Consider the following 27,099-nt stretch of genomic DNA (forward strand, 5'->3'; position numbering starts at 1 on the left):
AATTAAAAAGGGTATTTTTGGTATAAAAAAATGATTTTACTGTTTTTATCAATTTGATAAAAAAATATTTTCAAAAACAGTAAATTACCGTTTTTGGAAATAATTGCTATGATTTACCGAATTGGTAAATTATCGATATTTTGTGCATGTTTCGGTAAATTTGCCTTTATTGTAACTAAACAACCTTATTATAGGATCGTATATTGTAATTTTCTGACGGAACGGTTCCTCCTCCGCAATCGTAACGATTTTGGGAAGTATGGAGGAGACCTCTTTATCATCCCATCACAACAACGACAGCAATACCAATTGGATTGGGTGTGTAAATCAGTCTTAAATTCTTTCTTAACGATCTCCTCCTCTCAAACACTTGTTCAATATTTGTTCGTGTTTCAGGGCTCAAGAGTCGCTGAGGAGAAAATTGGTTCTAGAAGACGACTTCACATGGAGACCACCCACCACCACCACTTACGAGCAAGAAGATGGAGGAGGAGAAGAGAAATTAAGATATGTTGGAGGGGTTGATTTGAGCTTCTCAAAGGATGATCCTTCAATGGCATGTGGTGCACTTGTTGTTGTAGATCTCTTTGATAGTTTGAATGTTGTCTATGATGATTTCAGTGTTGTTCATCTTCAAATCCCATACATCCCTGGTTTCCTTGCCTTTAGAGAGGTTTCTACTTCCGACACTTGTGAATTACTTTACTTCTTAAATAAAGTTACTTTGCTTTTTTATATTTTTTTCCTTAATTTTGTAGTTTAATGGCTAAATGGTTTAATTTCAAAATTCACCAAATGAGGGATCTGCCGGTTAGATAGACACTTTAATTGGCATTTTGCCGATTAATCACTGAATAGGATAATTTTTATCCTTCAACCTCAACATTTTATTCAAAGTTCAAGAATAAGATAGGGTTTTTAGGGATGTTGAAGATTATGGGTTTTTGGAAAGATACCCAAAAATATCATTTGTATAATCCTTGGAATTTTTTCTACTCTTTTTCAAAGCTTTCCCTGATTTATTTGAATTAATTGATCTGTTCACCCATTGAAGAATTGCCGAATCTGAACTTGGTTAATATTATTCATGTTGCCCAACCCAATAATTGGGATAAGGCATGGATGATGTCTAATGGCATGGATTGTGATAGGTGTAAACCGTTTGAAAACGCTAGTATTGATAGAAAATATAGCTCTAGATAGGGTTGACTGGTGAAATAGAATTCATGTTAATCCTCATCATCAAAGAGAAGAATTGTAGAAGAAGAACAATCAAGACTCTCAAATATAGCTTGTTAATATATTTATAATAAAACAAGAGTGAATGGACATAAATGCCCTTACATAAAGAACAATAGAAAACATGTAATAATAGAAAATAGGAAAAACATAAAAGATGACGTATCATATTTCCCAATACTCCCCCTCAAGCTAGTTTAAAGATATCAATTAAACCCTACTTGACAAGATGAGAATTGGTGATAGAAAGAGCAACCAATTTCGTAACCATGTCGGCAAGCTGATCTGAAAAAGATATGAAGATGATTTGAAGAGCACTAGATCGAACTTTCTTCTTAAGAAAGTGAACATCTACTTCTATATGCTTGGTTCTCTTGTGAAGGATAGAGTCAGAAGCAAGCATGATAGCAAATTTGTTGTCGCAAAACAATGTGGAGAAATCAGAAACAAGAAATCCCAGCTCCGTTAGCAAGGATTGAAATCAAATAAGCTTGCATGTGCCAATGACATAGCTCAACACTAACCTTCAATAGAAGAATGAGAAACCACACTTTGTTTTTTTTACTTTTCCACGAGATTAAGTTACCACTATGAAAAATACAGAAATTAGATGTAGATCTCCTATCCGTAATAGAACCAACATAATCAACATGAATGAAGCAGGACAAATGAGGTTGAGTAGTGGACGGATAGAGAAGCTCAAGACTAAGACGCGACTTCAAGTAGCGAAGAATATGATAAATGACATCAAGATGAGAAGTGCTTGGAGCATGTATGAATTGACTGATCACATTAATCGTAAAAGTCAAATCTGGTATAATATTAGTCAGATAAATCAAACGGCCTATGAGTCTCTGATTAGAAGATGAATCAAACAAAATATCGTCAGATTTGACATGAAACCGATGATTATGATCCATATGAGAGGAAGCAGGACGACAATCAAGCATGCCAGTATCCTGAAGGGGATCCAATGTGTATTCGCACTGAGATAACGAAATATCACGATGAGAGCATGTTACTTCTATCTCCAAGAAGTACTTAAGAGGACCCGAGGACTAAACCTCAAAAGCACGACCCAATATCATCTTTACCTTGTCAATCAACTGGGCATCATCTCTTGTCAAAGATAATATCATCCATATAAACCAGAATAATAGCGTAACGATCATCCAAACCTCGATGAACAAAGCATGTATGATTTGAGTGGCATCTGAAAAACTCAATAGATAAAATGATCTCAAAAAAATGCTAAAACTAAACTCATGAATACTACTTCAGGCCACACAAAGATTTATGAAGGCGATATACTTTCGCAGAAGACTCCCCTTAAAGACGATACCTAGGAATGGGGTCCATATAGATAACCTCAATTAAATCACCATTCAAAAAGGCATTCTTCATATCGAGTTGGTGAAGAGGCCATTAATGACATACAGTTAAAGAGATAAGGAGGAGAATGGTAGAAAGTTTAGCTACAGGGGCAAAGGTCACACCAAAATCCTTTTCTGGAGTCTGTGTAGATCCCTTAGCAACTAGGCGGGCCTTGTATTGATTAACGGTACTATCCACGAGATATTTAACAGTGAAAACCCATTTATAACTAATAGTTCGCTCTCCAGAGGGAAGATGAGCAAGCGCCCAAGTATGATTTTTCTGCAAAGCATCCATCTCAGTAGTTATGGCTATAATCAATTGAGGATCTTGTAAAGCCTTTGAAACAGACCGGGGAATTTGAATAGAATCAGTGGCAGCAAGGTAGACTTAGTAAGAAGGAGTCCTTGATACGAAACAAACTGGGCAATAGGATGATTAGTAACACACCCCCGTTTATTTTTACGAAGTGAATAGGTAAGTAAGAGTTAGATATAGAAAAGATAGGAGTAGTAGTAAAAGAGAATATACCTGAGTCCAAAGAGGAGGTTGGCAAGATTGGAGAGGGGTGATGGTGACAAGAGTAAACTTTAAGTTTTAGCGAAGATAGAGAGAATACTGAAGAAGGTTGCTATAGGAGAAGGATCCTGCAAAGAAAAAAAGTCCTGCAAAGAAGATGTGGCACGAAAGTATGGAAAATTTTCAAAAAATGTGACATCAAGAGAATGTATGACACGATGAGAAACGGGATCATAACACCGATACCCCTTAGACATAAAGGAGTAATCCAAGAAAACACACTGAACGTGTTAGTCATCTAATTTCGTGCGATGATAGGTCTTATCCTAAACAAAAAAAGTGCACCCAAATACTTTGGGTGTAATAGGAAAGAGGGTGTTATCAGGATGAAGAACATGGAAAGACACTTGTCCCCCCAAGTTTTGACTAGGAACCCACTTAAGGAGAAAAGCTGTAGTGAGTATCGTCATATTCCAATATAACTTAGAAACATGCATTCCTCGAACAAGGCAACGGACAATATTCATAAGGGGGCAATTCTTATGTTCCTCCACCCCGTTCTGCTCAAGTGTGTAGGGACAAGTTAATTAGCGAAGCATAAAATGCTCATGAATATGAAAACGAATCCCATCAGAAATATATTCCCCTCAGTTATTATATTGAAGAGCTTTAACAGTAATGTTGTACTGGGTCTGAATAATTTTAAGAAAATTAACAAAAATAAGGAGGATTTAGAACGAGAACAAGAATACATCAAATAGACCCAAGTGTAACGAGAATAATTATCTATAAATGTAATATAATATCGATGACCATTAAACGCAGTTACAGGGGAAGGTCCTCACACATCATAATGAATTAAATCAAACATTGTACTAAAGCGATGCATTCGAGAAAATATGAAGTACGTGTGTGTTTAGAAAGCTTACACACAGAGCACTGAAACTCTTGTCCACTACAAGAATGTTTTAAATCAGGAAATAAAGAATATAAGTGCTGAAAATTAGCATGTCCTAGAAGAGTATTCCACAAATCTAAAAACTGAGAAGAAAAATTGTGACTCTCAGAGGAGGGAATCACAGAAGTTTGAGTAACAATATGTGGAGATCCAAACAGGTACAATCCATCCCACTCATACCCCTTGTCAAAAATCCTCCTCAAAGTTAAGTCCTAAAAGAGACAGTGAGTAGGAAAAATGGTCACTGAACAATTTAGAGATTTGGTAATACTACTCACAGATAAAAGGTTAAGAGATAGGTGAGGAACATGAAGCACAGAATCAAGAGAAATACCAGAAGATAAAGAGATGGTACCCTTGCTTTATATAGTTATAAAGGACCCATAAGCAAGGTGAACCTCTTTAGGAGTAGTAGGAAAAGTGGAACAAGTAAAATGATACTCATTGGTCATGTGATCAGAGGCACCAAAGTCAATAACCCATGTCAGGGGAGTAGGTTCTGACTGAGTGATATAAAATGCAGAGGATGTACCTGGAGGTGTGGTAACTGAGGCCACAATTGAAGATTATCGAGTATGAGCATGGATTTGGTCACATACAATAGTGTAATCTGTGCCTGAAGCTGCTGCAAATCAATAATGCCAGGAGAGTTAGTGGGAGGAATAGATGATGAATCCATAGTGGCAGCACGGGGAGTAAAATGCCATAGTAAAGAGTGGTAGAAGATTGCAACAAATGGGGATAAAGTTGAAAGCACTAGGTCTTTTCATGACTACTCTTCCCACAAAGATTGCAAATAAGATTACTCGCTCGACCACGTCCACGGCCCCCACCGCCACGACTCCCATATCTTGTGGCACGAGAGTTAGAGAATCCAGAATTAACTACTAGTGCCATTTAAGCTGTCGCTAGAGCAGAAAAAATACCAGGAGCCTGAGTCTTAGATGAAACTCCATGGCGACAACGCTCATCATTATCAATAGTTGCAAAAGTCTCAAATAAAGAAGGAAAATGTGAGGTGTTAAGAATCTGGGTCTGTAATGTCAAAATACTAAAGAAACCAGAACGTTTGAAAATAACTTTTGGAAGCGTTGCTCTCTGACTTCAGCAACCTTGATTTTCTTCTTTCAATTCCATCTATACACGGAAGTATATGCTATACACGTAATCTAATTGATTCCTAATATTCAACATATATACATGGCAAGATAATATATACGGCTCATATTAGAGTCCTAAATTTTATAAACTCTTAAAATTTTATATAGTAACTTGTAATGCCTCAAAATCAGGAGTAAGCCCATGAGAAACTAGCATGTTTGATGTCGAGCAATCCTCTTAATTACATACCTGATTGCCTCTGCAGACAACTTAGCCATAGACTCATAATGAGAGAGCTCCTCCTAACGAGACTGAAGAAACCCAAAATAATCCGCTACACTCTGAGTCTATTGAGTAGCCTGGGCAATGTCTCGAAACAACACATAAATCCTTGAATCGTTCCAAGCATCCACATATGTCTGAGTGAGAGCGGACCACAAAGATAAGACCGTCTCATGGTACATAAACTTAGTGTAGCTACGCTGCTCAATGGAATTAAACAACCAACCAAGCATAGTAAAATTGTCGATCTCTCATTGTTCAAATTTGGGTTCAGTGGTGGGTGACTTATTAACGTTGTCCAAAATCCATCCAGATTTGCCTTTACTTCCCAAATAAAGTCTCACTGACTGAGACCAAGACTGAAAGTTTTGACCATCCAATAGGACATTGGTTATACGTTGGGCTAAGGAATTTTTCCTAAGAGTAGTATTGAATTCCTTGTTCTCTTGGCTCGATGTCATATTTCACACAAATAGCCAGGTGGATAAAAGAGAATAGAGTAAAAAATCAAATGTAGGGATACTACAATTTGATGAAGGATGAAAGACAGAGAAGTAGTTGAGGCAAAAGACAAAGCTTTCTGAAGGGAGTTCACCGCAATCACCTAAAGAGCTAAAACATCAGCACCATCACAAACACAGCAGTGCTGTTTGTAACATATCCACATACATCTAGAAGCACAGCAGTGCTGTTCGGAACACACTGCCCTATTGCAGTACTTAATAAAACAGCCTGCAGAAGACAGCTAGTAGAAAACAATCGGCAACACAGCAGAAAACAGCCAGCAGCACAACCAGTCTTATCGCAGCCCAGATTTGCCCTTATCGAAGCTAGCAAAGCAGCCCAGCCATACAGAAAATCAACCAAGTCCAGCCTACCGCAAGGACCTAATCACTCAGGGAAAGAATCCCAACATTCAGCCTGATCACAGGGATCGAATAGAGAAGTCCTATCCTTATCGCAACATGTGATTGGGATAAAAAATAAAATAAAAAAAAGAACCCCTGAAGGGGTTATCCTCCAACGAAGGCTGCTGTTCCTAGGGTTTTGGCCTCACAGATTAAAGGAGTTGATGGAGGGAGAGAAAAAGGGTGGTGGTAACAGTGAAGCAAGCTCCAAGATCTTCTAGGGCTCTGATACTAAGAAGAATTGTAGAAGAAGAACAATCAAGACTCTTAAAGAGAGCTTGTTAATGTATTTATAATAAAACAAGAGTGAATGGACATAAATGCCCTTACATAGAGAACAATAGAAAACAGATAATAATAGAAAACTAGGAAAAACATAAAAGATGACATATCATATTTCCCAATACAAAGTGCTGTCATCGGTTTTTATTTCACACGACCAAACCATTTCAATCAGTTTCCCCTTAGTTATCACATATTGCAGCTACTCCTATATCTTCATGAATTCACGTTCCTAACTCTAATATTTGGGATGCTGATTACCAAGATTTAAAATCTTGTCTGAAGGCAATGTTTTGGTTAGAAGAAAATCCAAGACTGTCTTGACCGAAACATTCAATCTTTCCTTCTGGCTGGTCTCGACTGAAATTGGAATGTCTCGGTTGAAACATTCTGAAACGGTAAACCATGATGATTATGATTATGATGAACAAAATTTTATAGTATATTGCTTAAACCTTCGATCCATTCCCTCTTTGCTCAGAAAAATGGCGTTAATTCGGTCTAATCTCTAGGTGAATTTGCATTTCAAATATTTGACAGTCCTACCATTGTTTTTGGTAATATTACTAGTACATAACAAGATAGTGATGAATATGATTCCTTTCATGATTTAGGCTCCAGTTATTCTAGAGTTGTTGGACAAAATGAAGCACAATTCTCATCCCTTTTACCCCCAGGTGATCTTTGTATTTAATGGGATACCTGTTTTAGATTTCCTTTTAACTAGAGTTGGATAATTTATTGGATATGTGAGGCCATGAATACAAAACTTTGTGGATTTTTTCCTTGATTCTCAAATATGATTAGTTGAAAATGATCCAGACTACCAATTTCATGTACTTCAGCTTTTTTTTTTTGTGTGATAATTTTACCCGTCAATCTGCCTGAAGTATGGATCTTTCATGAATGTCAACAGTTACTTATGGTTGATGGCAATGGATTACTTCATCCTCGAGGCAAGTTTTCTTTGTTTCATAGTATGTGTTATCATCGAGCTAGATGTACATACAATGACATGGCACTTTTAAGAATTTTGCCATGTTGGACATGTATCAATGTATCTACACATATTGACACACCACAACACATATCTATATAATAAAACACAACTGTAGGGCCACTTTGGTCAAGAAAGTCGGTAGGTAAGTATCCAGAGTTTTAACAAAAGTTGCAGACTTGCTAGAATTTGTTGGTTCTCCTTTGGTTTATACTTCGTTCTTGGTAGAGCCCAAATTAATGTGAATATAGCTATTTCTTACTGCTCATCTAACGACTGCCATACTATCAAGGCTTACTAGGACACAAAGCTTTCATTCTGAATTGCTTTGGTGCTTTCAATTGATTTCATCATTATTAACCCCTGCATTCTGCATTATATTACTCCATTAAAATTAGTGATAAAACCTGAAGTTTCTGTTTTAGGTTTTGGTTTGGCATGTCACCTTGGAGTTATGGCTAATCTCCCTACAATTGGGATAGGAAAGAATGTGAGTTTGTTAACTTTAAACCCATTAGCTTCTTGAATGCTAAAGTTAAGTCATTAACTTTGTTTTTCTTGGAATTGGAGTAATGAATATATTTTGATTCAGTTTTTATAAGATTGATCACTATTTAAGTTTCTCACTCATTCAATACTTGTGTATATTGTTCAATTGGGCAACTGCGGCAAACTTTGCTGATTATACACCATAGCGTCTCTTTTGATTTAATCGCTCCGAAGTTCTAACTTCATCTTATACCAGTTGCATCATGTGGATGGTCTTACCCAATCTAGAGTGAGACAACTTCTAGAAGCAAAAGAAAATTGTGCTAAAGATCTGATTACTTTAACTGGATACTCTGGGCGCACCTGGGGAGTGGTAAGAGATTTATATAATTTGGCTTATTTTTAAATTAGTTTTGGAATCTTCAAGTACATCATTATACTACATTGAGTTCCTTACTAAGAACTACCAGAAGTTTTATCGACCATTCACTGTATTCTTCTCAACTGCACAAAAGAAGTCAATAATCGGACTGTTAGGATCATTCAATTAGGTCCTTTTTTTTTTTTTTCCATCAGTGATCTTCTATGTTCTTGGCCATCAAATAGTGAATTCCATTCTCAGTTCCTATTGGTAGCTCGATGAAAGTACTTTGTGCTATTGTCTCCTTTGAGCCAATCCACTCTTGATTTCTGTCTCCCAACATATATTTTCTATTGCCAGCACTTTTTGAATTTAGGCTTCAATTGACTCTTTTCACTTTCTCGGAGGATGGCAATATCGTGTTGAGATATACAAATTCATTTAAAAGAGCCTTATTTTTATTCCTGTTGAGATTTTGTTCAGAGACACCTTACTACCCTCAACATGGTGAATATAAGGCTTAAAAAGGTTCGTGCTTTGGAATGGGCATGCAGGAAGAACCCGATATTTCTAAAAGAAACCCTTTGGGCATTGAGTTCAATTCCTTACAATGGGCCTCTAAAACCAACGACCAAAAATAGTAGTCCAAATCTGTGCTATGATTTCTTGTATTACACCAGAGTTCATTTAGCAAAAACCAAATTTCTGCGGCTTTGGGTAGCTTTCAAGAGCATCATGGTAGTTATAAAAACTTGGGATTCGACATCGATCTCCCAAACATCTTGGAGCGATTGAATCGGCTGGTCACAAGAGTGATTGGCATCCTTTGTGTTCTTAGATGGAACCAGGGAGTCCCTGGATTACATTCAAGAAGCTTTCATCATACTTGTATACATTCTACTCTGTTGCATTACTACAACTACTACTCCCATTCCTTCAGAATATAGATAAATTGGTTGAAATTTCTTACATAGAGCTATAAGCATGTCTAAGCAAATGGGACTTTCATAACCCAATCCTAGGTTGATCAAGCAAATTGGATTTTCAAAAGAGAGAGGGAAGGGGAATCAACCCTGGTTTGGGGTTCTCAAAAGAGGAAGGTGGAGAAAGAAAGAGATACCATGCTTCGGGGTCATATATATATATAGGGTCAGGCTTGGTAGTCATACCTTGCTTGAGTCAATGGAACCCCACCCATATAGATATGGAGAGAGAGAGAGAGAGAGAAAAACCTACCATTTGTTAGAGTTGTGGCTGCCAGAGCTAGGATTTGTAGAATGTTGAGAGAGATCTGGCTTTTGTTTCTGTTGCAGTAAGAGTGAAAAGAAACAATCGAGTTTCAATATTTTCTTTTGATAAACTCTCACTCAGAGTTGGACAAAATAGGTTTTATATATTACATGGATGGAGTTGCAATTCTGACCCTTTGAGCTCAAAAGTTTCCGCCCAAAACAGTTGGAGGCCTTCTTAGAGTGGCAATTTCGAGGAGTTGGACCCGACTGCACATTAGAGTTCAGCAGTGGGAGTTGCATCTTGAACTGCTGCTACCAAATCGTCCTTGTTTAGAATTGAAATCCTGACATTCACAGGTTATCCATGGCATTCAGAAGATGATGGTTGACATTTGAGCATTGTTTTTTGTAAAGACAATATTCAAGTATGAGAAATGATTGTGCCAGTAGTGAAATGCCAAAAAAGAGGTACCAATGCCTCCTTGTTTGACACCTGGGCCATGTAAGGGTGTTTTGGTAAATGATGACTTCATTCCCTCACCTAAAGTGCCTCCTTTTCAGCAATGGCGCGATTGATTCTAATGCTTCCATACCTCTCATTCACTTAACTTATAAAAGAAGTCGCCAACTATGGGACTGGAAGTGATTCTTTTTAACTACATACAACATAAATGTATATATTTGTGCAAGTCCATATCAGTAGAAATAAGTTAAGAAAATGGAAAAATTGATTAGTATCCTGTTCTAATAATTGTGTTCCAATGATTTATGTGCCGGACGTGGAAATTCCTACTTATATAGCTTTTTCATGTACCTCTAGAGATTAGAAAAAGACAGACATCTTTTTATATTTTACTAGAGAAGGAATCCAACATATGTACACTATAAGTCTATAACTATATTTGTGTGCACAACTCGAGGAGTGAGGGAAATTTTTTATCTGGTTTATATGTGACTTTGTTCCTACCATTATTCTTAATTTTTTGTAGGCAATGCGATCGACTCAGGGTTCTTTGAAGCCCATATTTATATCTATTGGCAACCGTATATCACTTGATACAGCCAGCAAAGTTGTTAAAATGACCTGCAAGTACCGTGTTCCAGAGCCCATCCGGCAGGTAAGGTTCTTTGTTTCCTTGTGAGTGTCTGATGGTTCTTTTGGTACTCAAAAACCTTACTGAGCTCACTGGAATCAGTAGAGACTAATTAAAAGATAACTTGGCCTTTTACTGAAGCCCAAAAGAGCCGGAAAAAAAGAACTGAAAGAAGATAAAACCTACTCAAGTTTCTCTGATATCTAATCTTGTCTTTCTTCGAATAATATAGATTTTATATAATCTCAAGCATGGTTAAAGTTTCATACCGTTTTGGAATATTTCATCCAAGACGTTTTGGTTTCAGCTGAGACTGAAATGGAACATTGACCCTGAAACGTTGAATGTTTGGGGATGCTTTGGATTGTCTTGGAATGTTTTGGTTGAGACCGTCTCGCTTTTCTCCTGATTGAAACATTGCCTCGAGATGAGATTTCAAACCTTGGTTTCAAGTAATCTGGCTTGCCTATTTGTGATGCTTTAAGTTGTTAAGTAAGATAGTCAACCATCTGCCTCAATGTAACAATGGACAAGAAACATCCATTCAAATCACCAGTCTGCCAAGAGGATGCTAGAGTTACTTGCATGAGTAGAAGAACACCATATTTTTGTGCTTTTAGTTGAAAAATAAATCAAAACACATTTTTTTGCCTATATCCAAATTATCAAAACAATGTTACATGGACTCGTGGCCGGCAAAGAGAGGGTGCAAATGCTCCACTTGTCAGAGTAAATCTATCTTCTATCTTCACCTTGCTATTTCTTTTTACTTGTCAAATATAAAGGAGTCCCTCGAGATAATATACTCCCTATGTTTTCTTCCCTTCCATACACCCAATCCCAGCCATTCAAGTGAAATAATGGATGGGGAAAGATTGAGGACGTGGACAATTTTCATTTAAATGTTGGATTTGGCTTAACTCAAGCTGACCAAAGGCAACCAAACATGCTATAGAGCAGTAGAAAATTGCATTTTTATGATAGTTATTTATATATTAGTATGTTACGATATTTATCTATAGATTGAAAACAATTTAAGTAAAGCACAGTCTTCTTCTCCATCATGTCCTATGCACAAATGATGAGGACATCGGAGTTACGGAACACTTACGGGCCTTGGCTTTGGGCCATTGTTATTTATTTATATTTTATTTCTGTTATTTTGGTTAGTGGGCCTTATCCATGGGCTATTTTTATGTTTCATTTAGAGCGTGGTCTACTTAAATATGGGCCAGAAGGCCATACAATGTAGTAATGGGCTGGTTGGCCAGCCCATGGGATATTTAAGCCTTGCTATTTATGGGGGGGGGACATGGGGACTTAATAGAAAGGTAGGTTTGGTACTTTGTTAATTAACTGTTTTAGACCCATACCTTAGTTGGTTTGACACATTGCAAAACAACTTTAAAGTCGTGGGTTCTTGTCTAGCTTACCCATCAAAAAATTTATATCATGTTTTTGAGGATGATTGATATTGAACAAAAAAAGTTTTAGAAATTTTTTCTGAGTTTTCTCCTGTGATGGGAATGATGGTGTGATTCCATTGATCTTTTGGTGTGAAGCCTTTTTTTTTCGTCCTTGGTGTGATTTCGAGGTAAAAAACTATCCTTCAATCTCTACATATATAAAACACGATGGTGGGTCCCATTCCAACTATAGTTTTGTGGTGTAAAAACGACCCACTTATGCTACAGTGGAGTGGGGTCCACATTACCCCACTTTATTGCCTTTCCTCTTCACCTCCTTCAACTTTATTGTCTTTCCTCTCCTCCCTCCTTTTTCAATAATATCCCTCCAATTTTACTATCTTTCCTCTTTTACCCCCCTTTTCAATAATGCACTTCTTACTTTATTAGCTTTCCTCTTTTACCTCTTTAACCCCAAAGAGGATGCTCGTGCCTTATCATGGGCAAACTCTAGTACATATATATAATATTTGTTTAAGTGTTTTCTGCGCCAAACTTGATCTGAAAACAGATCTGGCCAAAGCTCAGTGGAGTCCTTTAAACCCTGGCCAAACCACCCTTAAACCCATTATATGTCCCTGCTGCAACATCTGTAGCCACTTTAAATTCAAACGTATATTCCCCAAACCTGCCTCCTCTAACTCTACAGAAATTTTCTGCACATCCCCTTTTCACCTTAAACCAGTTTACTTGAATAAACCTACATGCATAACCCATCTTTATACCGTGCTACACTATACACCAATACGACTCAATTTTCTTTATTTTAAACCTAAAAAATTTTAACCCGAACCATTTCAGAAATTTTTTTCTAAGACTATTCTACTTAGGAAGGGTGAGGGACAAATTTTAGATTGGTTTATGGGTATAAACACTGGTTTGGTTGCAGGCATGTGGTCTGAAATAAATTTCAGATCTTGTTTGGGGTTTAAATTTAGGATTTATGTCACTCCCCGTCGATCTAACATGAATCCCTAGGATTTCTCTACTAGATCTCAAGGCATGATATTCAATCCCAACCCATTATAACATATAATAATAAGATAACCAATTATGTTCAACCAATAAAAAATAACGTAAAAATAAAACAACCATCTAATTAACAGAGTACGGAAGCTAACCATCAATAATAACCGTTCTCCAACATCAAATCTCACAAACATAAACTCACTTGACTTAAATAAACGACAGAATAAGTAAGTAGCACTGAATATAGCAGCATGAAGTGCCCTGACATTAGTCTCTTAAAATAGAAGACAAAAATATCCTAAAACTCTAATACGTCTTAGATTGAAGGAGGTTGCTACTCATCAGTATACTCCTCCACAATGACCTCATAATATTCCTCCTCATAAATTGGTTTTTCACCAGCCGAGTAATCTGAAATGGTGAATGGTAGGGTGAGTAACGGGAGTTACTCAATAGGAAATCAACCGTTCTAACATCTAGTCACGATATGCAACGTTAAAGCATACTAAAATTTAAATAATGTAGATTTTTATCACAACATATAACATTCGAATAAAGACTAAATGAATAGTAGTAAAACAATTATAATAATCACCATTCTATCATGTAAAGATTTTATCAGTTCTATCATGTTGATGCATGTCATTCAACGAATCTGACACATGGGACTTGTGTTGACACATGGCATACAATGAATCTAACACATGGCACGAGAGTTGACACATGGCTCTGGTGTTGACACATGGCACAACGAATCTGACACACTGCATGGGTGTTGACTCTTGGCTCTAGTGTTGACACATAGCATTTAGAGAATCTAACAAATGGCACGGGTGTTGACACATGACATATAACAAATCTGACACATGGCACTGGGGCTGACATATGAAATGTAGCGAATCTGACACAAGATGTTGTGCTTGACACATGAAATACAACGAACATACACATGGCACATAGCGAACAGACACATGACACTATGTCTAACACATGAAATATAGTGAACAGACACATGGCATATAACGAACGAACATGTGCCATATAGCGAATGGGAGGGGGCTTTAATTGCAAATAAGAGGGGGCTTTTATAGCGAATGAAGGCGTTATATAGGGAACAAGGTGCTATCATGCGAACAAGGGTATTACATTCACCTTCAAACTCAATTTTCCAATAAGGACTCCCAAAATAACTTGACACGATTTTCACTTTAAAACTTCACCACAACATGTTTTCTATCAAACATAGTGAAAACAACATTTTTTAACTTAATTAGAGACAAATCTATTGAATTCAAACACCAAATCATGCATGGATTTCATATGAACAATATCCTAAATAAAATAATTTCAACATAGACTTTTGATAATCCATTGTTCTTCTAGAAAATAGTCACCAAAAGGTAGAAGGGAAGTTTTCCTACTTGATTTGCATTTTCTAATGACGTGATTTTGTCAAGAACAACTCCTAACAAAGTTCTTTGCTCGAAACCTTAACTTTGCATTTGGCTCCAATACAAACTCTTTGACTTAGATTAAAGACCTCGACGAGGCGAAGCTTTTTCTTTTCTTCACAAGCTCTTGGTTTTCGCTCTAAGGTGTTCGAATCGTCCCTTGAGGGTCTAGGGTTGAAGTGTTATACATTGGAGAAAAAAGATGGAGAAGAAAGAGAAATCTAATTCTCTCCTAACTTTGATATTTATATGATACCAGGGATGTAATGGTAATTTATGTAATTATTTTCTTTTGATGACACAATCTCATACTCTATTTTGGATAAGTTTTCGATACGTATTTAATGGTGTACTTGAATTTTGTTAAAACAACTTTTATAAAAATCTCATATTTCTAATGGACGCTAATGCACGCTTATTGAGGCTTCTTTTAAACTCCATGATGTAGGATGGTGAGGGAAGAAAGGGAAAATAAAGGGTTTAGGGGAATTTGGTTGGAGATTGGGTTAAGGATTTGGGCTAGGATAGGCTAAACCAAAAATATATATATATATATATATATGGGTCAGGTTCAAACGACAACCATTTCAACACACATATAGACAACGTGTTTTGTCTTATATGGGCAAAAATGTTTGGAATGGGCTGATTTTTTGTGAGGATGATCTCTGTGGTGAGGAGATCATCCTTGCCAAAAAATCAGCTCATTATGAAACTTCTAGACCGTCCAATTTTTATTGAAAAATTATAGACCGTCCAATTTTTATTGAAAAATTATAGACCGTCCAATTTTTGTAAATCAATTTTGATGGGGTTACAAGTTTTGGAATGGGATGATTTTTTGCCAGGATGATCCCCTCATCACAGAGATCATCCTCACAAAAAATCAGCCCATTCCAAATATTTTTGCCCATATAAGACAAACACGTTGTCTATATGTGTGTCGCAATGTGTGTTGCAGGAACCCGACCCCATATATATATATATATATTTGCAATTATAACGTGTTAGATGAAAAGGGTTAAAGGTTAAAGTTTATAAGATAAGGAAATGATTAAAGGTTAAGGATTATAGGGTAATGAATAAAAGTTAAGAGAATGGAGAAAGGATTAAGGGTTGAGGTTTGTAGCTATCAAGAATTAAGAAAGGGATTTCAAGAATTAAAAATCAAGAAAGAGATTTCAAGAATCAAGAAATCAAGGAAACATAGTTTATGGATTCGTAAGCGTAATGTGGGCTCTAGGGATGCTTGATGTTAGGGGTATTTTGATAATTTGATCATTTTTTAGTGATTTTTATCGTAAAACTTATTTTTGTCTGCAAAATGATGATTTATATGTTTTTGGGGTTATATTTTCCTAGCGTAGTGTAGTTTCTACAATTTTGTTGGTTTGAGATACCTCATCCGAATTTCTGAAACATATCTAGTAACAAAATAGAGCATTAGAATAATCATCTATCATTGGGAACCGTCGCAATCGGGTTGACGAGTTGATTAATCAGGCGAGTGCAAAAATGGGGTGTTTACAGATGGTTAGGGCTATGTTATTTGGACCACTCTGATTGGTGACTAAATTTGTTAGAATACATAAAGCAAATAGTGAAAGCTCTTTTTTGTTGATGAATTTGGTTCGGTTCTAGGATTCCCTGAATCGAGAATCGAACCAAATCAGTCGGTTTTTCAAAATTGTATACCAGAATGGAACCAATGAGCTAAAAAGCCGAACCAAACCAATCCGAAATGTTTTGGTTTGGTTTGGTTCTTGGTTTCGCTCGATCCAATGTGAACTCCTAAGAATCACAACTTTGACTAAGACCATCTATTTAAAATTCTTTAGCTCCTCGAAGTTCCATCACTGGGTTATAGTTTCGAAGGAACTTTATTCGAGGATATTTAAAAGTCATGTTTTACAATACTAAATCGTGGGTAATGCGTGATGCAAATAAAGCTACAATCACAGGCTCTAATGGAAATTTGTAATTATTCTAGTATCTACTTGTTTGGGTCTAGATTTATTTTTTTATCACTTTTATTTTTATTGAGTTTAGTTTTAATTTAGTTACATTTCTTATATTTTAGTTTTGAGTTGTTTTTATGGTTATTTTAAGAGTTCAATTTCAGTAAGTACTAATCATGTCACTTTTCTTTAGGTCTTATTTTAATGGTTGAAAACTTATCGTATTAGATTGATTTTCATTTCATTTAGTTACCTGTTCAATGAGTCCTATATTTTGCAAATCTGATAGGTTTTGAGAAAGTTAACGCCAAAATATTGATAGGGTGAAATTTGTGATGAGATTTATATATTAGGGTCAAAAAGCCCAAAGTTCAAGTCATGTTAAGATTAGGGTTTGAGTCTAAAATGTATATATATATATATATATATATATATATATATATATATATATATATATATATATATAGATATGGTCTCGTTCGGCTGACAACGTTAGAGAGACAATGTTGGGAGACATAATTTGTCCTATATGGCTTAAAAGTTACGGATTAGGATGATTTTTTGTAAGGATGATCTCCTCTCCATAGTGATCATCCTCACAAAAAATCAGCCCAATCCAAAATTTTTAACCCATATAGGACAAACGTTGTATATATGGGTCCCCATTCGATAGACAATGTTAGGGAGACAACACCTTTGTCCTATATGGGTTAGAAGCAGAGATCATCCTCACAAAAAATCAGCCCAATTTGAAACTTCTAACCCCATGAAAAAGATTTACAGGTGAGGAGATCATGCTCACAAAAAATCAGCCCAATCTTACACTTCTAATCCCATCGAAAGTTGTTTAGAATTGTGGACCGTCAATGTTTTACCGTTAATTTGTAAACCTTTTTCATGGGGTTATAAGTTTTAGACTGGGCTGATTTTTTGTGAGGATATATATATATATATGTGTATTGTGGTCTCAGTTTATAGAATAAAAATTTTAGATATCTCTTCTCGAACTTCTACAATGATTGGATATGGTGTGAACATAATGTCACCAAGTCAAGGTTTAGGAATAAGTTAGCAAGGGAAAAAGTAAAAAAAAAATAAAAAAATCGGAAAAAAATAGAGAGAAAATCGGGAAAAAAATCAAAATAGTGTTAAGACAATATTTTTTTTTCTACTAAGTGGTGTTATCATTTATATCATCAAATCGTATTTTAAACTTAAGAATAACTAGTCTTTAAAAAACTCCTTTTAAAATAGCTTGCTCAGCAAAAAAAAAAAAAAAAAAAAAAATCATATTTTTGTGTGTTTAAATTGCGACTTTTTCAAAAAGTGGCAATTTAAACAGGATTTAATCACTAGTCTTTAAAATCGCAATTTAAACACGATTTTTTGAAAAAGTTGGCCACTTTGGTGACTATGGGTGTGAAGCCATCTTCGTGTGATGCCAAGAGCTTTTGGTGTGATTCTAAGGCAATTCTTCCATATTTTCTTTTATCTTTGTCTTCTTCTTTTCATCTATTCTTCCTCTTCGTGTCATTTTCTTTATTTTCTATTTTAAACCAATCCCCAGCTCCTATCCAACCCCAACCAAATACCCTAAACTCTTCCCCACAAGCCAATTTAGTTTCTCTGTGGAAAATTATTACTGTTCGGTTCTTTGAATGTTTTCATTGTACTCTCATTGTAAAATTTTGTGTTTCACATATCCAATTAGCCATGTTGAAAACCTTCACATTGGCCAATAATACCTTTTGGACTTAAACCCTTTCGATAATTTTTCTTTCTTCTTCACCACATTATTAGCTTTTCCCCCACTCTTCCTAAAGTAGAATAGACCTAGAATAAATAAATTCTAGGTTTTCCTATATCAATGGGTCAAAATCTAGTTGTAATCATTCATCTAGACACGCATTTGAAATTGTTTAAATCCTATATGTTCTGTATGTGATTGCAGGCTGATATGAGGTCAAGAGATTTCCTGCAGAAGCATCCGGGGATCAATAAGATAATGCAAATATAATAAGCTGGTATGTTCACCTCTAAATCCCTTTATTTATTTTTCATCTCTCTTAAATTCTAGATATAGACGGGTAAGAATCCAAAAACCTGAGATGCTAGTCTTCAGGTAAAAAATTGCAGTGTTTGCCACTTTCTTGCTAGTGGAAACTTAAACACACAATCAGTGACTTTAGTCTTCCAGCAACACCATCTGACCTCTGCTAAAAAATAGCTGATTTGATGATAGCCCCAGCCAAGTTTAATGGGCTTGGCTGTGTGCCAAGTGCCAGGTACTAGCCATCTGAACTTTACTGTATAATTTCCTTCCTTTTGTTTGGTTCATCGATAAAACTTGGAGAATGACATCTAGAGGGCAAAAAAGTAAAAATCCAAGAATTTCCATTGTTCAAATACAGTAGAAAATCAGACATGGCTTCTAATCCTAGAAATTACCCGGTGCGTGTGGGGGGGAGGGGACTTCATGTGCCCAAGGATTAGTTGGGTGCTCTAAGATACCTTGGTTTGCATAAAAAATAAATAAAAAGACCTACACATGCACGTCACATATGCATATGCACATACAAGATTTCTTTCTCAGATGTGATATTGGCTGGCTCATGGTTTCAATCTTTATGGTAGTAGTTTCCATTTTTCTTGCAGTTTTGCTAATAAAAACCCAAAATTAATAAAAATTAGAAAGAAAAAAAAATCAAATAAAAAGTTTTAGAATAGTGTAAAAAATAAAGTTCGAGGGGTATTATTGAAAATTTTTAAGGTTAAAAGGGTAAAAGATGAAAAATAATAAAATATGTTAAAGGGTCAAAAAATGAAATAAAATGAGTCTCACAAAATTATAGCTTGATAGGAGGGTTAAGGGGATAAAAGTGAAAAAATAAAGATACAAGGGTATTATTAAAGAATTTTGAGGTTAAAGGGATAAAAGATGAAAAGCAATAGAGCAGGTTAAAAGCGGTTAAAGAGGAGATATAATAAAGTTAGAGGGAGTGAAGAGGAAAGAAAAAAAAAGTGTGGTGTAGGTCGATGGGACATTTGTCCAACTATAAAACTGTAGCTAAGGGGATATTTATCCCCAACTCAAAAAACACAAAACTGTGGCAACTCAACAATGTTTTATTATATAGATATAGATTGGTTGTGTGATTCATGATTTCCATCTTCATGAATGTATCTCATAATGCAATGTCCAGGGAATGGGGCCCTTAGACATTGTTAATGCTGGTGAGACTCGCTTGGGCATGATCAATCTCATGCACATAGTGGATCAGGTTGCATGTGATTAATGTGGGGTTCATTAATATAGAGAGCCCATAATAGAAAACCTTTCGATGGTGTGGAGAGCACTCTATTACCGTTCTCATCCCACCTCATACACATTTCCATCAATGTGTTTTTAAGATAGGAAATATACTAGGACTGAAGATCATAGTCATCAAAGTAGTGGTCAAAACCGTCAATAATTTTTTTGAAGATTTCGTGGTAACGTTTGATTCAAATGCCCATTTGGCAACTATGATATATACATTTTGGGTATTTCAAGAAGATCTATCCAGTGTTGAGATCAAAAAAATGAAAAAAAAAAATTTGAATCACATTTGTAGTGTAGAATTCCACACTTTTTATTGTCAAGATCTACAATTTCAATGTTGAGTTCAACATTTTTATTGTCGAGATTGACATGTTGAACTCGACAATAAAAAAAGTTTATCTCAAAAATAAAAAATGTTGAACTCAACATTAAAATTATTGATGTCGACAATAAAAAGGTGGACTACATGATGTCATAATAATTTTATTTATTAAACAAATATTCCTTGACTGAAGGTATGGCTCAACATAGAATTGAATGAAAAAATAGGATTTATATTGGCAACCTCAATATTGTTTCAACAGTTTCTTTTAGAAAATCATTATGCCAAATGAAAATGTTACAATATATATATATATATGGTACAGATGCCATCATTTCAATCATCGCCTAATTGTTCCCTATCAAGAATTTATGCAACCTGTTTATACTTGCTAAATACCTAGGAGAGATGAATTTTCACCTTTTAAGACCACATGTTTCAATAGCCATGTTTACAACATTCGTGCTCATTGCTTTCTGTGCGCTCCTTCAATTAGAAAAATGAACCCATAGGCTAAAAGCTCGAAATTCATATACCTATCAACAGAAGCACCACCAAACCAATCAGCTTTTGAAGACACCATCCTCTAAGCTCACCACTGGCTGCATAGGGCTGGACCATGATCCCAAACCTGCAATTTTCAGTTGATGGGTCTGTCTTCGTGACCATGGAAATGTTTGGGAATTTGCAGGCTATCTCCATCTGATTATTAATCTGATAGTAACTGTTAAACGCATAGGAAATGTTACCTCGTGCGTCCAAACTCCCACATGATGTGCCATACCCGAGGCTTGTGCAGTCAGCATGCCCACATGCATAACTCACACTTGATGCCACTTCTGGGTCGTCGAGTCCTGCTGATGGAGACAGCACACACCATTTTTGGCTCAGATAGTGCACATTCTTTGCAGGAACTAAGGATCCAGTGTTCCTTGTCCCAAGGTTAAACTGATATTTGGGCTCTCCATCGAAGTAAAATATACCCCAATGTCGTTCAAAATTCCCCGGGTCAATGCTCTTGGCATCCTCATCGATCAAACTAAACAAGTATGCATCAATAGGACCTGGTCTCATCGGAGTCCCTTTCCCAGTCAAGATGTGGGCCATGAATCCTTGGTTGAACCGCTGGGCATAGTTGAGATTTGCATTCTGGTCTCCATCTGTAGGCCACCCAATTTCTCCAATGATGATTGGTAAGTTTCCATATCCGTTCTTTTGTAGGGCCCATACAAGGGTGTCATGGTTCGCATCGAACGTGTTGGTGTAGCTGGTTTCACCATCATTCACAGGAGTTGAGATGCCATCAAAGAATGCATATTCAACAGGAAAGTTGGAGTCAGTGTAGAGGCTTATGAATGGGTAGATGTTGACGGTGAAGGGTGCTCCGTTTTCATTTAAGTACTTGACAATGGTGAGCACGAGATCATGGATGTCAGTCCGGAAGTCACCTCCAGATGGGAGGCCTGTTGAACTCTCGTACACATCTGCGTTGAGCGGGATTGTGACCTTTATTTGGTTGCCCAGGCCAGCTTTTATGATAGCTGACTGGATATTCTGTAGAGCGGGAAATGTCGTTTTCAGGAAGCTTCCATTATATGTCTGTAAGAAAGGTTCGTTACCAACTGCAACATACCTAGGAAAACGAATGGAAGGTTGGTGAGGTCAGAGGGCATGAAAAACGATTCAAATTACATTGGAAGTTCTTGAATAGCAATACTAGAGTAGGGCTGCAACATCGGCGGGTTGGAGGGTAAACCCAGGCTCAACTAAACCCGACCAACGGGCCTAAGATTACAAACCCAAGCTTGATCTTCTAAAATCTGGTTGAGTTTAGGTTAGCACGGGTTAGGTAATTTTAGACAGTTGGGCTCATTGAGTAACTCTAATTTCATGTTGATTAGCAAATAAATTTTATATTTTAAATAAGAAATACAACATAAAAAAACAAATTCGCTAATAAATAAAATCGCATACAACCTTCAAATCTATCATTAAGAGAATATTTGGAAAAATCATACTAAACCAGAGCCCAAATTAATAATATCCAATTTTCCTCAAGTCACAATAATAAGATGGAATAAAAAATCTATAACTAATATAAAAATTTATATATTAGTATATAGAATCAGGGCTGAGTTGGGTCACCCGAACCATTAACATGATCTCAACCGGAATTTACGTCGGTTTGAGATATTCTAAGCCAGCTTCAATTCATTTTCTACATAACTTTACCCAGGCTTGCCTACCAATCAGGTTGAGTCCAAGTTGATTTTGAGCAGTCCTATACTAGAGGAAATCATAAAATTATAACTGGGAATAATGTAAAGAAATTCATCCATCTTAAACTCAAAACTTGAAAAGCTAATTGGAAAAAAATCATAAAAAAAAAGAAAAAAAGAAAAAAAAGCCAATCATTAAGGATGCAAGTGCGGATCTCTAGATCTAGTGGATGTATAGATTAAACGAAAAACATGAAATGCAAGATTTTACATGGTTCGGCTATGCCTACTTCCATTGATATGAGAGGAGAGTTTCATTGTGTATGCGAGTAATTGCAGTCCTTAAGTATAAAAATGGAGGTTTTCCAATCCGAAACTAACTCTCTTTAGGTGTAACGGTGTAAGACTCCCGAAATAGCACATTTACGGTGCTTTAGGTAGATAGCTACGAGATTGAGTAAAAAAGTCAACCCAAAAATACAAGGTATAAACATAATAAGAAAGGAGGATGTATCTTTATTATTCTACAAAAAAAAAAAAAAAAAACAATTTTTTGCTAAAGCGCACGCACGTGACACGACAAAATGTGTGTGTGTTTAGATAAATAGGGATAGGGAAGGGATGACACATATTACATAATAGCGAACACCTATTTTTTCGCTCACCCCTTCCGATAGAGGAAGAGAAAAAAAAAAAAAAAAGAGGAGAAGAACAAATTTAACACCTTAAACCAGCCCGAGAAATTTTTTTCAAACTGATGCTGTGAAAATTAAATTGAGAACAAATTCTCAAATGACTATATATCATGGAGCTCTTCTAAAATCTAACTATTTGTAAAAGATTTTCTTTTAACTAAACTAAAAATAAAGTATAAGTCGGGAAATCTGTTCAGGAATCAAAGTAGCTTATAATAAGTAGGACAGACATAGGGTATGTACAATAGAGAGAAAGCTCTACTTAAAATCGACGGTGTCATTATTTAGGTTCTATTATCATCGAGGATGAATAGATTAAGAAGGATGTTGCCAATAAAATAAAATTAGAGTTGGATGGTTAAATTGGAATTGTGATTCTAGAGTGCTATGTGGCAGATGGATCCCGATCAAATCAAAACAAAAGATGATACTATGACCATGCTTTGTGATGAATTTGGGCAATCAATGAGTAATATATGATCAAGAATTGAGCATAGCAAAGATGATAGTTGGGGTGCAACTTAATTTGAGAACCGAAACAAACAGTGAGATTTGGATTGGTTTGGTTCGATTTAGACTAAATTCGGTTTGATTCTCGGTTCAGGTAATATAAAAAATCAAACCAAACCGAAAATCGAATTAATTAATTTAAAATAAAATATTATATATATTTGTTTGTTTTTTAATTTTTTTATCATTCGTCTCTCATCTCTCTCTCTCGTCCCTGCGCTCTCTCTCTCTCTCGTCTCTTCTATCCGTCGCCAGCGGCTGCCACCGGCTCGTGTCTCTCTCGCTCCCTTCTCTCTCTGCGGCTGTGACCTGATGTTGCAACCTGCGACTGTGATCTCCGGTTACGACCTGCGACAGGTTCCTCCCCCCCCCCCCTCTCTCTCTCCCTCTCCATAGTTGTGATTTACGATCAAACTGTAAATCTCATGGAACCGAATTAAGATCGATTTGGGTTGGTTCAATTCTAGAACAAGTCGGTTCGGTTCTGGTTCTGGTTCTTATATAGTGGAACCGATCTCGGTCGGTTCGGTTCTGATTTTCCTCTAACCTGAACCAAGTTGCACCCCTAGATGATAGTATTGAGATGGATGAATTAAAAGAATAAGAAAAAATAAAATTTGAAATAATTATATTTATGAAAGTGTATAACAAGTCTCAATTGTAATAAACTAAGAGAAAGCCAATTGAGATGAAAGACCAATAACAAACGGCCCAGCGAGACCAAAAAGGACATGAATTGCGGTAGAGGGAGAGAGTAGATTTGAAGACTCTTGAATCAACAAAGTCGTGGCTTTAGATGAAATTGAATGGGGGAACATGATTCCTTTACCCCCCATAATTTTTGGATCACTGAACCCGAACTTTGTCTACAAGAAACTCGAATGACCAGCAAATTGGTTTCTATATGACTCAAATTGGAAAGCAAGACATGAAGGAAATCAAAGACAAGTTTCACCTGATTTTTAGAGAGTTAGTGGAGATATGTGCAGAGACATTCTTGGCCACCCATTTCTCAGCTGCCTTCACACTGCTGGCCAAAGTTGCAAGCATGTCATTAGGGATACCCACCATTACCTCAACCCCAGAATTACCAAGAGCATTGAGAGTGTCTGAATCTGCATCAAAGAGCTTCACTTTCTGAAATCCATTATCTCTTAGCAATCTAACAATAGTATCGGGCGGCAAAGGGTGGGTTGACTGTGTGCCCCAATTAGCACCAATGCTACTCACTGAAATCATCAAAGATAACAAGACAACCAATCCAAAAACCATAGAAAGCCACCCCATTACCCCTTAAATCAATTTCTCCTGCTCCAACACAATTTTAATCAAAGTGGGTCTGAAATTCAAGTAAGAGATTAGTTTTCATGAAACGGGTTTCAAGCCAGAGCTAGATTTAAAGAAGACTACTTATGGATTTACTTCTAACATTAAAACTGAAGTGGGTTTGAAAGTTGAAACAATTAAAAGCCTCTTGGGTTCTCTCATGACAACTGGTTTAAAACATAAATTCGTCCATACCCATTTCAAAGGTGGTAGAAGATCCGCATATAAATAAAGCAAATTAAAAAACATAAATGGTTCACAAAAAGAAAAAAAGAACAACTAAGAAAAGTAATGCTCAGATAATATTGAAATATATATATATATATATTAATATTAAGAAGCACCTGATTCTGTTCTCCATCTCAAATAAGGCCTAAAATAAATAAACCCAAAGATGGATTGTTTGAGAACCGAATCAAGTTGTGAAGATTTGTAGAGAACCAAATAAAGTGATGAGACCTTTAATAACAGAAAACTACAGCAAAAAGTAGATATTCTATAATAAATATCTAGAAGAAAGAAAATGAAAAGTAAGCATAAAGATATTAGATAAAAAGGGGTTCGTAAGGAATGAGAAGCTAACGATACTGTTATGGATTAGCGAGAGAGCTGAAGAATCTCTCAAAAACATTGCCCTCAGTCCCAGATAAAGGAGGAGGTAACCAACAGTTGGCAAATTATAAAATGGGCAAATTATATTGACACGCCCTTAACTCTTTAAGGGCGGATCAACTTAAAATATAAAGTTTAAAAATTTGTTACTAAAGCCCCCATCATGTAAACGTCTACATTTCTTTCTTCCTCTTTTACAGCTCCTTCTTCTGTGAATCAACCTTACGCCAGAAATTTCAGACTGTAATATCGGTCGTCGAAAACTTGAATCCCACCGGTAAAAGCTCTATTTTGCTGAAAAGATAGAAAAAGTCGATCCATATGCTTAATCTTCAGTGGTAAACCCTTGAAATTATTTAAATGAAGTTTAAATCAATTATTTATTTATTTATTTATTTATAATTTTTAGTTTGTGTCATACGTCTCACCTTTAACTCTAATTGATGCAATGTACAGTAAAAATTGTTTATGATTAAAAATGCAATGAATGCAAGGTTAGAGTGTTTGATAATTAGAAATGCAATCCAATTTATTTTATTTATTTTTTGTTGAAGAAATGGATGTGATCCAATGTTGCATGTTTGCCCCATTTGTTAAATATGTGTTTAAGCAATCAAATCCTATGTGAATTTTTTCCATTGTCTTTTATTGTAGATTTCAAATTCTAACATCAAAGAGTTCATCTCATAACATATAAATTTAATGTAACATAACCCTTTAGCATTGATATTGATGCCTTTAATCTGACTCTCATGTTATATTTTTTCATCCATTTCAACTATTATTTGTGTAAGATTAAATAGATGTTATTTGATTGTAGATCTTCAACTCCCGTGAGGAAAAAACTTTGAAGCGGCCATCCTGCTTCAAAATTTTGATAGAACCCTTTCTTTTGAATTACACGTGGCATTTTCAAGGAGGTATCAAAAAGTAGGGCTGTGAAACAAATACAAAACCCACGCACTATAAGAAATTTGATCTTTAGCCACAATATTTTTCATCACTAAATGTTCACAAGTTGCCACTAAAAATTTTAATAATGAGATTTTTATTGCGGCTATATCGCGGCTAATAGTGACGTGGCTAAATGTTTTACTTGCAACTTTTTAAAAAAGTCACTAAAGATTATACCTTTAGCTACGACAAATAAATCATCACTAAAATTATAACATTTTGTTTAATTTTAAAGTTAATTTTTTAGAAGTCTTATTTTATTAAGGGTTGTAGTGAGGGTATTTATGTAATTTTGTATGGGCCCCACTTCACATGTGTGGTTGACACGTGTCACTTTCTCTCTCTTCTCTACCTCATCACCTTTTCCCATGTACTCTTCTAAAATCCCCACTTTTATCGATGAACCCCATTACCATCAATTATCTCCATTTTCCCATGCAACCAACTTTAAGTTCTAAT

General features: G+C 35.9%; 2 protein-coding genes across 12 annotated transcripts; one reads left to right on the forward strand and one right to left on the reverse strand.

Moving 5' to 3' along the window:
- Positions 1-183: 183 nt before the first annotated feature.
- LOC147393136 (endonuclease V family protein) lies at positions 184-23,092 on the forward strand. Of its 10 annotated transcripts, XR_015182106.1 has the most exons (10): positions 184-318; positions 397-673; positions 7,278-7,340; positions 7,580-7,619; positions 8,086-8,150; positions 8,406-8,522; positions 10,732-10,860; positions 18,632-18,704; positions 18,802-18,857; positions 18,897-23,092. XR_015182106.1 is itself a non-coding variant. In XM_086455914.1 (9 exons), exons 1-8 carry the CDS (start codon positions 260-262, stop codon positions 18,695-18,697), a joined length of 816 nt encoding a protein of 271 aa, XP_086312040.1. In that variant the 5' UTR covers positions 184-259; the 3' UTR covers positions 18,698-18,704; positions 18,802-23,092. The 10 variants fall into 10 exon arrangements, 9 of the variants coding, with proteins under 9 accessions (XP_086312040.1, XP_086312042.1, XP_086312043.1 ...); XM_086455914.1 differs by having other exon boundaries at positions 18,802-23,092; XM_086455916.1 differs by lacking the exon at positions 18,802-18,857 and having other exon boundaries at positions 21,016-23,092.
- LOC147393137 (glucan endo-1,3-beta-glucosidase 6-like) lies at positions 20,820-25,466 on the reverse strand. Of its 2 annotated transcripts, XM_086455912.1 has the most exons (3): positions 24,704-25,466; positions 21,074-21,957; positions 20,820-20,955 (listed from the first exon to the last, which is right to left on the reverse strand). In XM_086455912.1, the coding sequence occupies exons 1-3, from the start codon at positions 25,033-25,035 to the stop codon at positions 20,888-20,890; spliced, it is 1,284 nt and encodes a 427-aa protein (XP_086312038.1). In that variant the 5' UTR covers positions 25,036-25,466; the 3' UTR covers positions 20,820-20,887. The 2 variants fall into 2 exon arrangements, with proteins under 2 accessions (XP_086312038.1, XP_086312037.1); XM_086455911.1 differs by having other exon boundaries at positions 20,853-21,957; positions 24,704-25,464.
- Between the last annotated feature and the right edge of the window lie 1,633 nt (positions 25,467-27,099).

This window comes from Akebia trifoliata, chromosome 10, assembly GCF_017979445.1.
Source record: "Akebia trifoliata isolate Shusen 1 chromosome 10, ASM1797944v1, whole genome shotgun sequence".
NCBI classification, from domain to species: domain Eukaryota; kingdom Viridiplantae; phylum Streptophyta; class Magnoliopsida; order Ranunculales; family Lardizabalaceae; genus Akebia; species Akebia trifoliata.

Excerpts from the sequence above, each read along its gene's own strand:
- LOC147393136 (XM_086455913.1), top strand. The coding sequence starts at position 260 with ATGGAGGAGACCTCTTTATCATCCCATCACAACAACGACAGCAATACC. Across the intron at positions 674-7,277 it reads GTTTCCTTGCCTTTAGAGAG|GCTCCAGTTATTCTAGAGTT; the intron begins GTTTCTACTTCC and ends TTCATGATTTAG. Across the intron at positions 7,620-8,085 it reads TGGATTACTTCATCCTCGAG|GTTTTGGTTTGGCATGTCAC; the intron begins GCAAGTTTTCTT and ends TTTCTGTTTTAG.
- LOC147393137 (XM_086455911.1), bottom strand. The coding sequence starts at position 25,035 with ATGGGGTGGCTTTCTATGGTTTTTGGATTGGTTGTCTTGTTATCTTTG. Across the intron at positions 21,958-24,703 it reads ACTAACTCTCTAAAAATCAG|GTATGTTGCAGTTGGTAACG; the intron begins GTGAAACTTGTC and ends TCGTTTTCCTAG.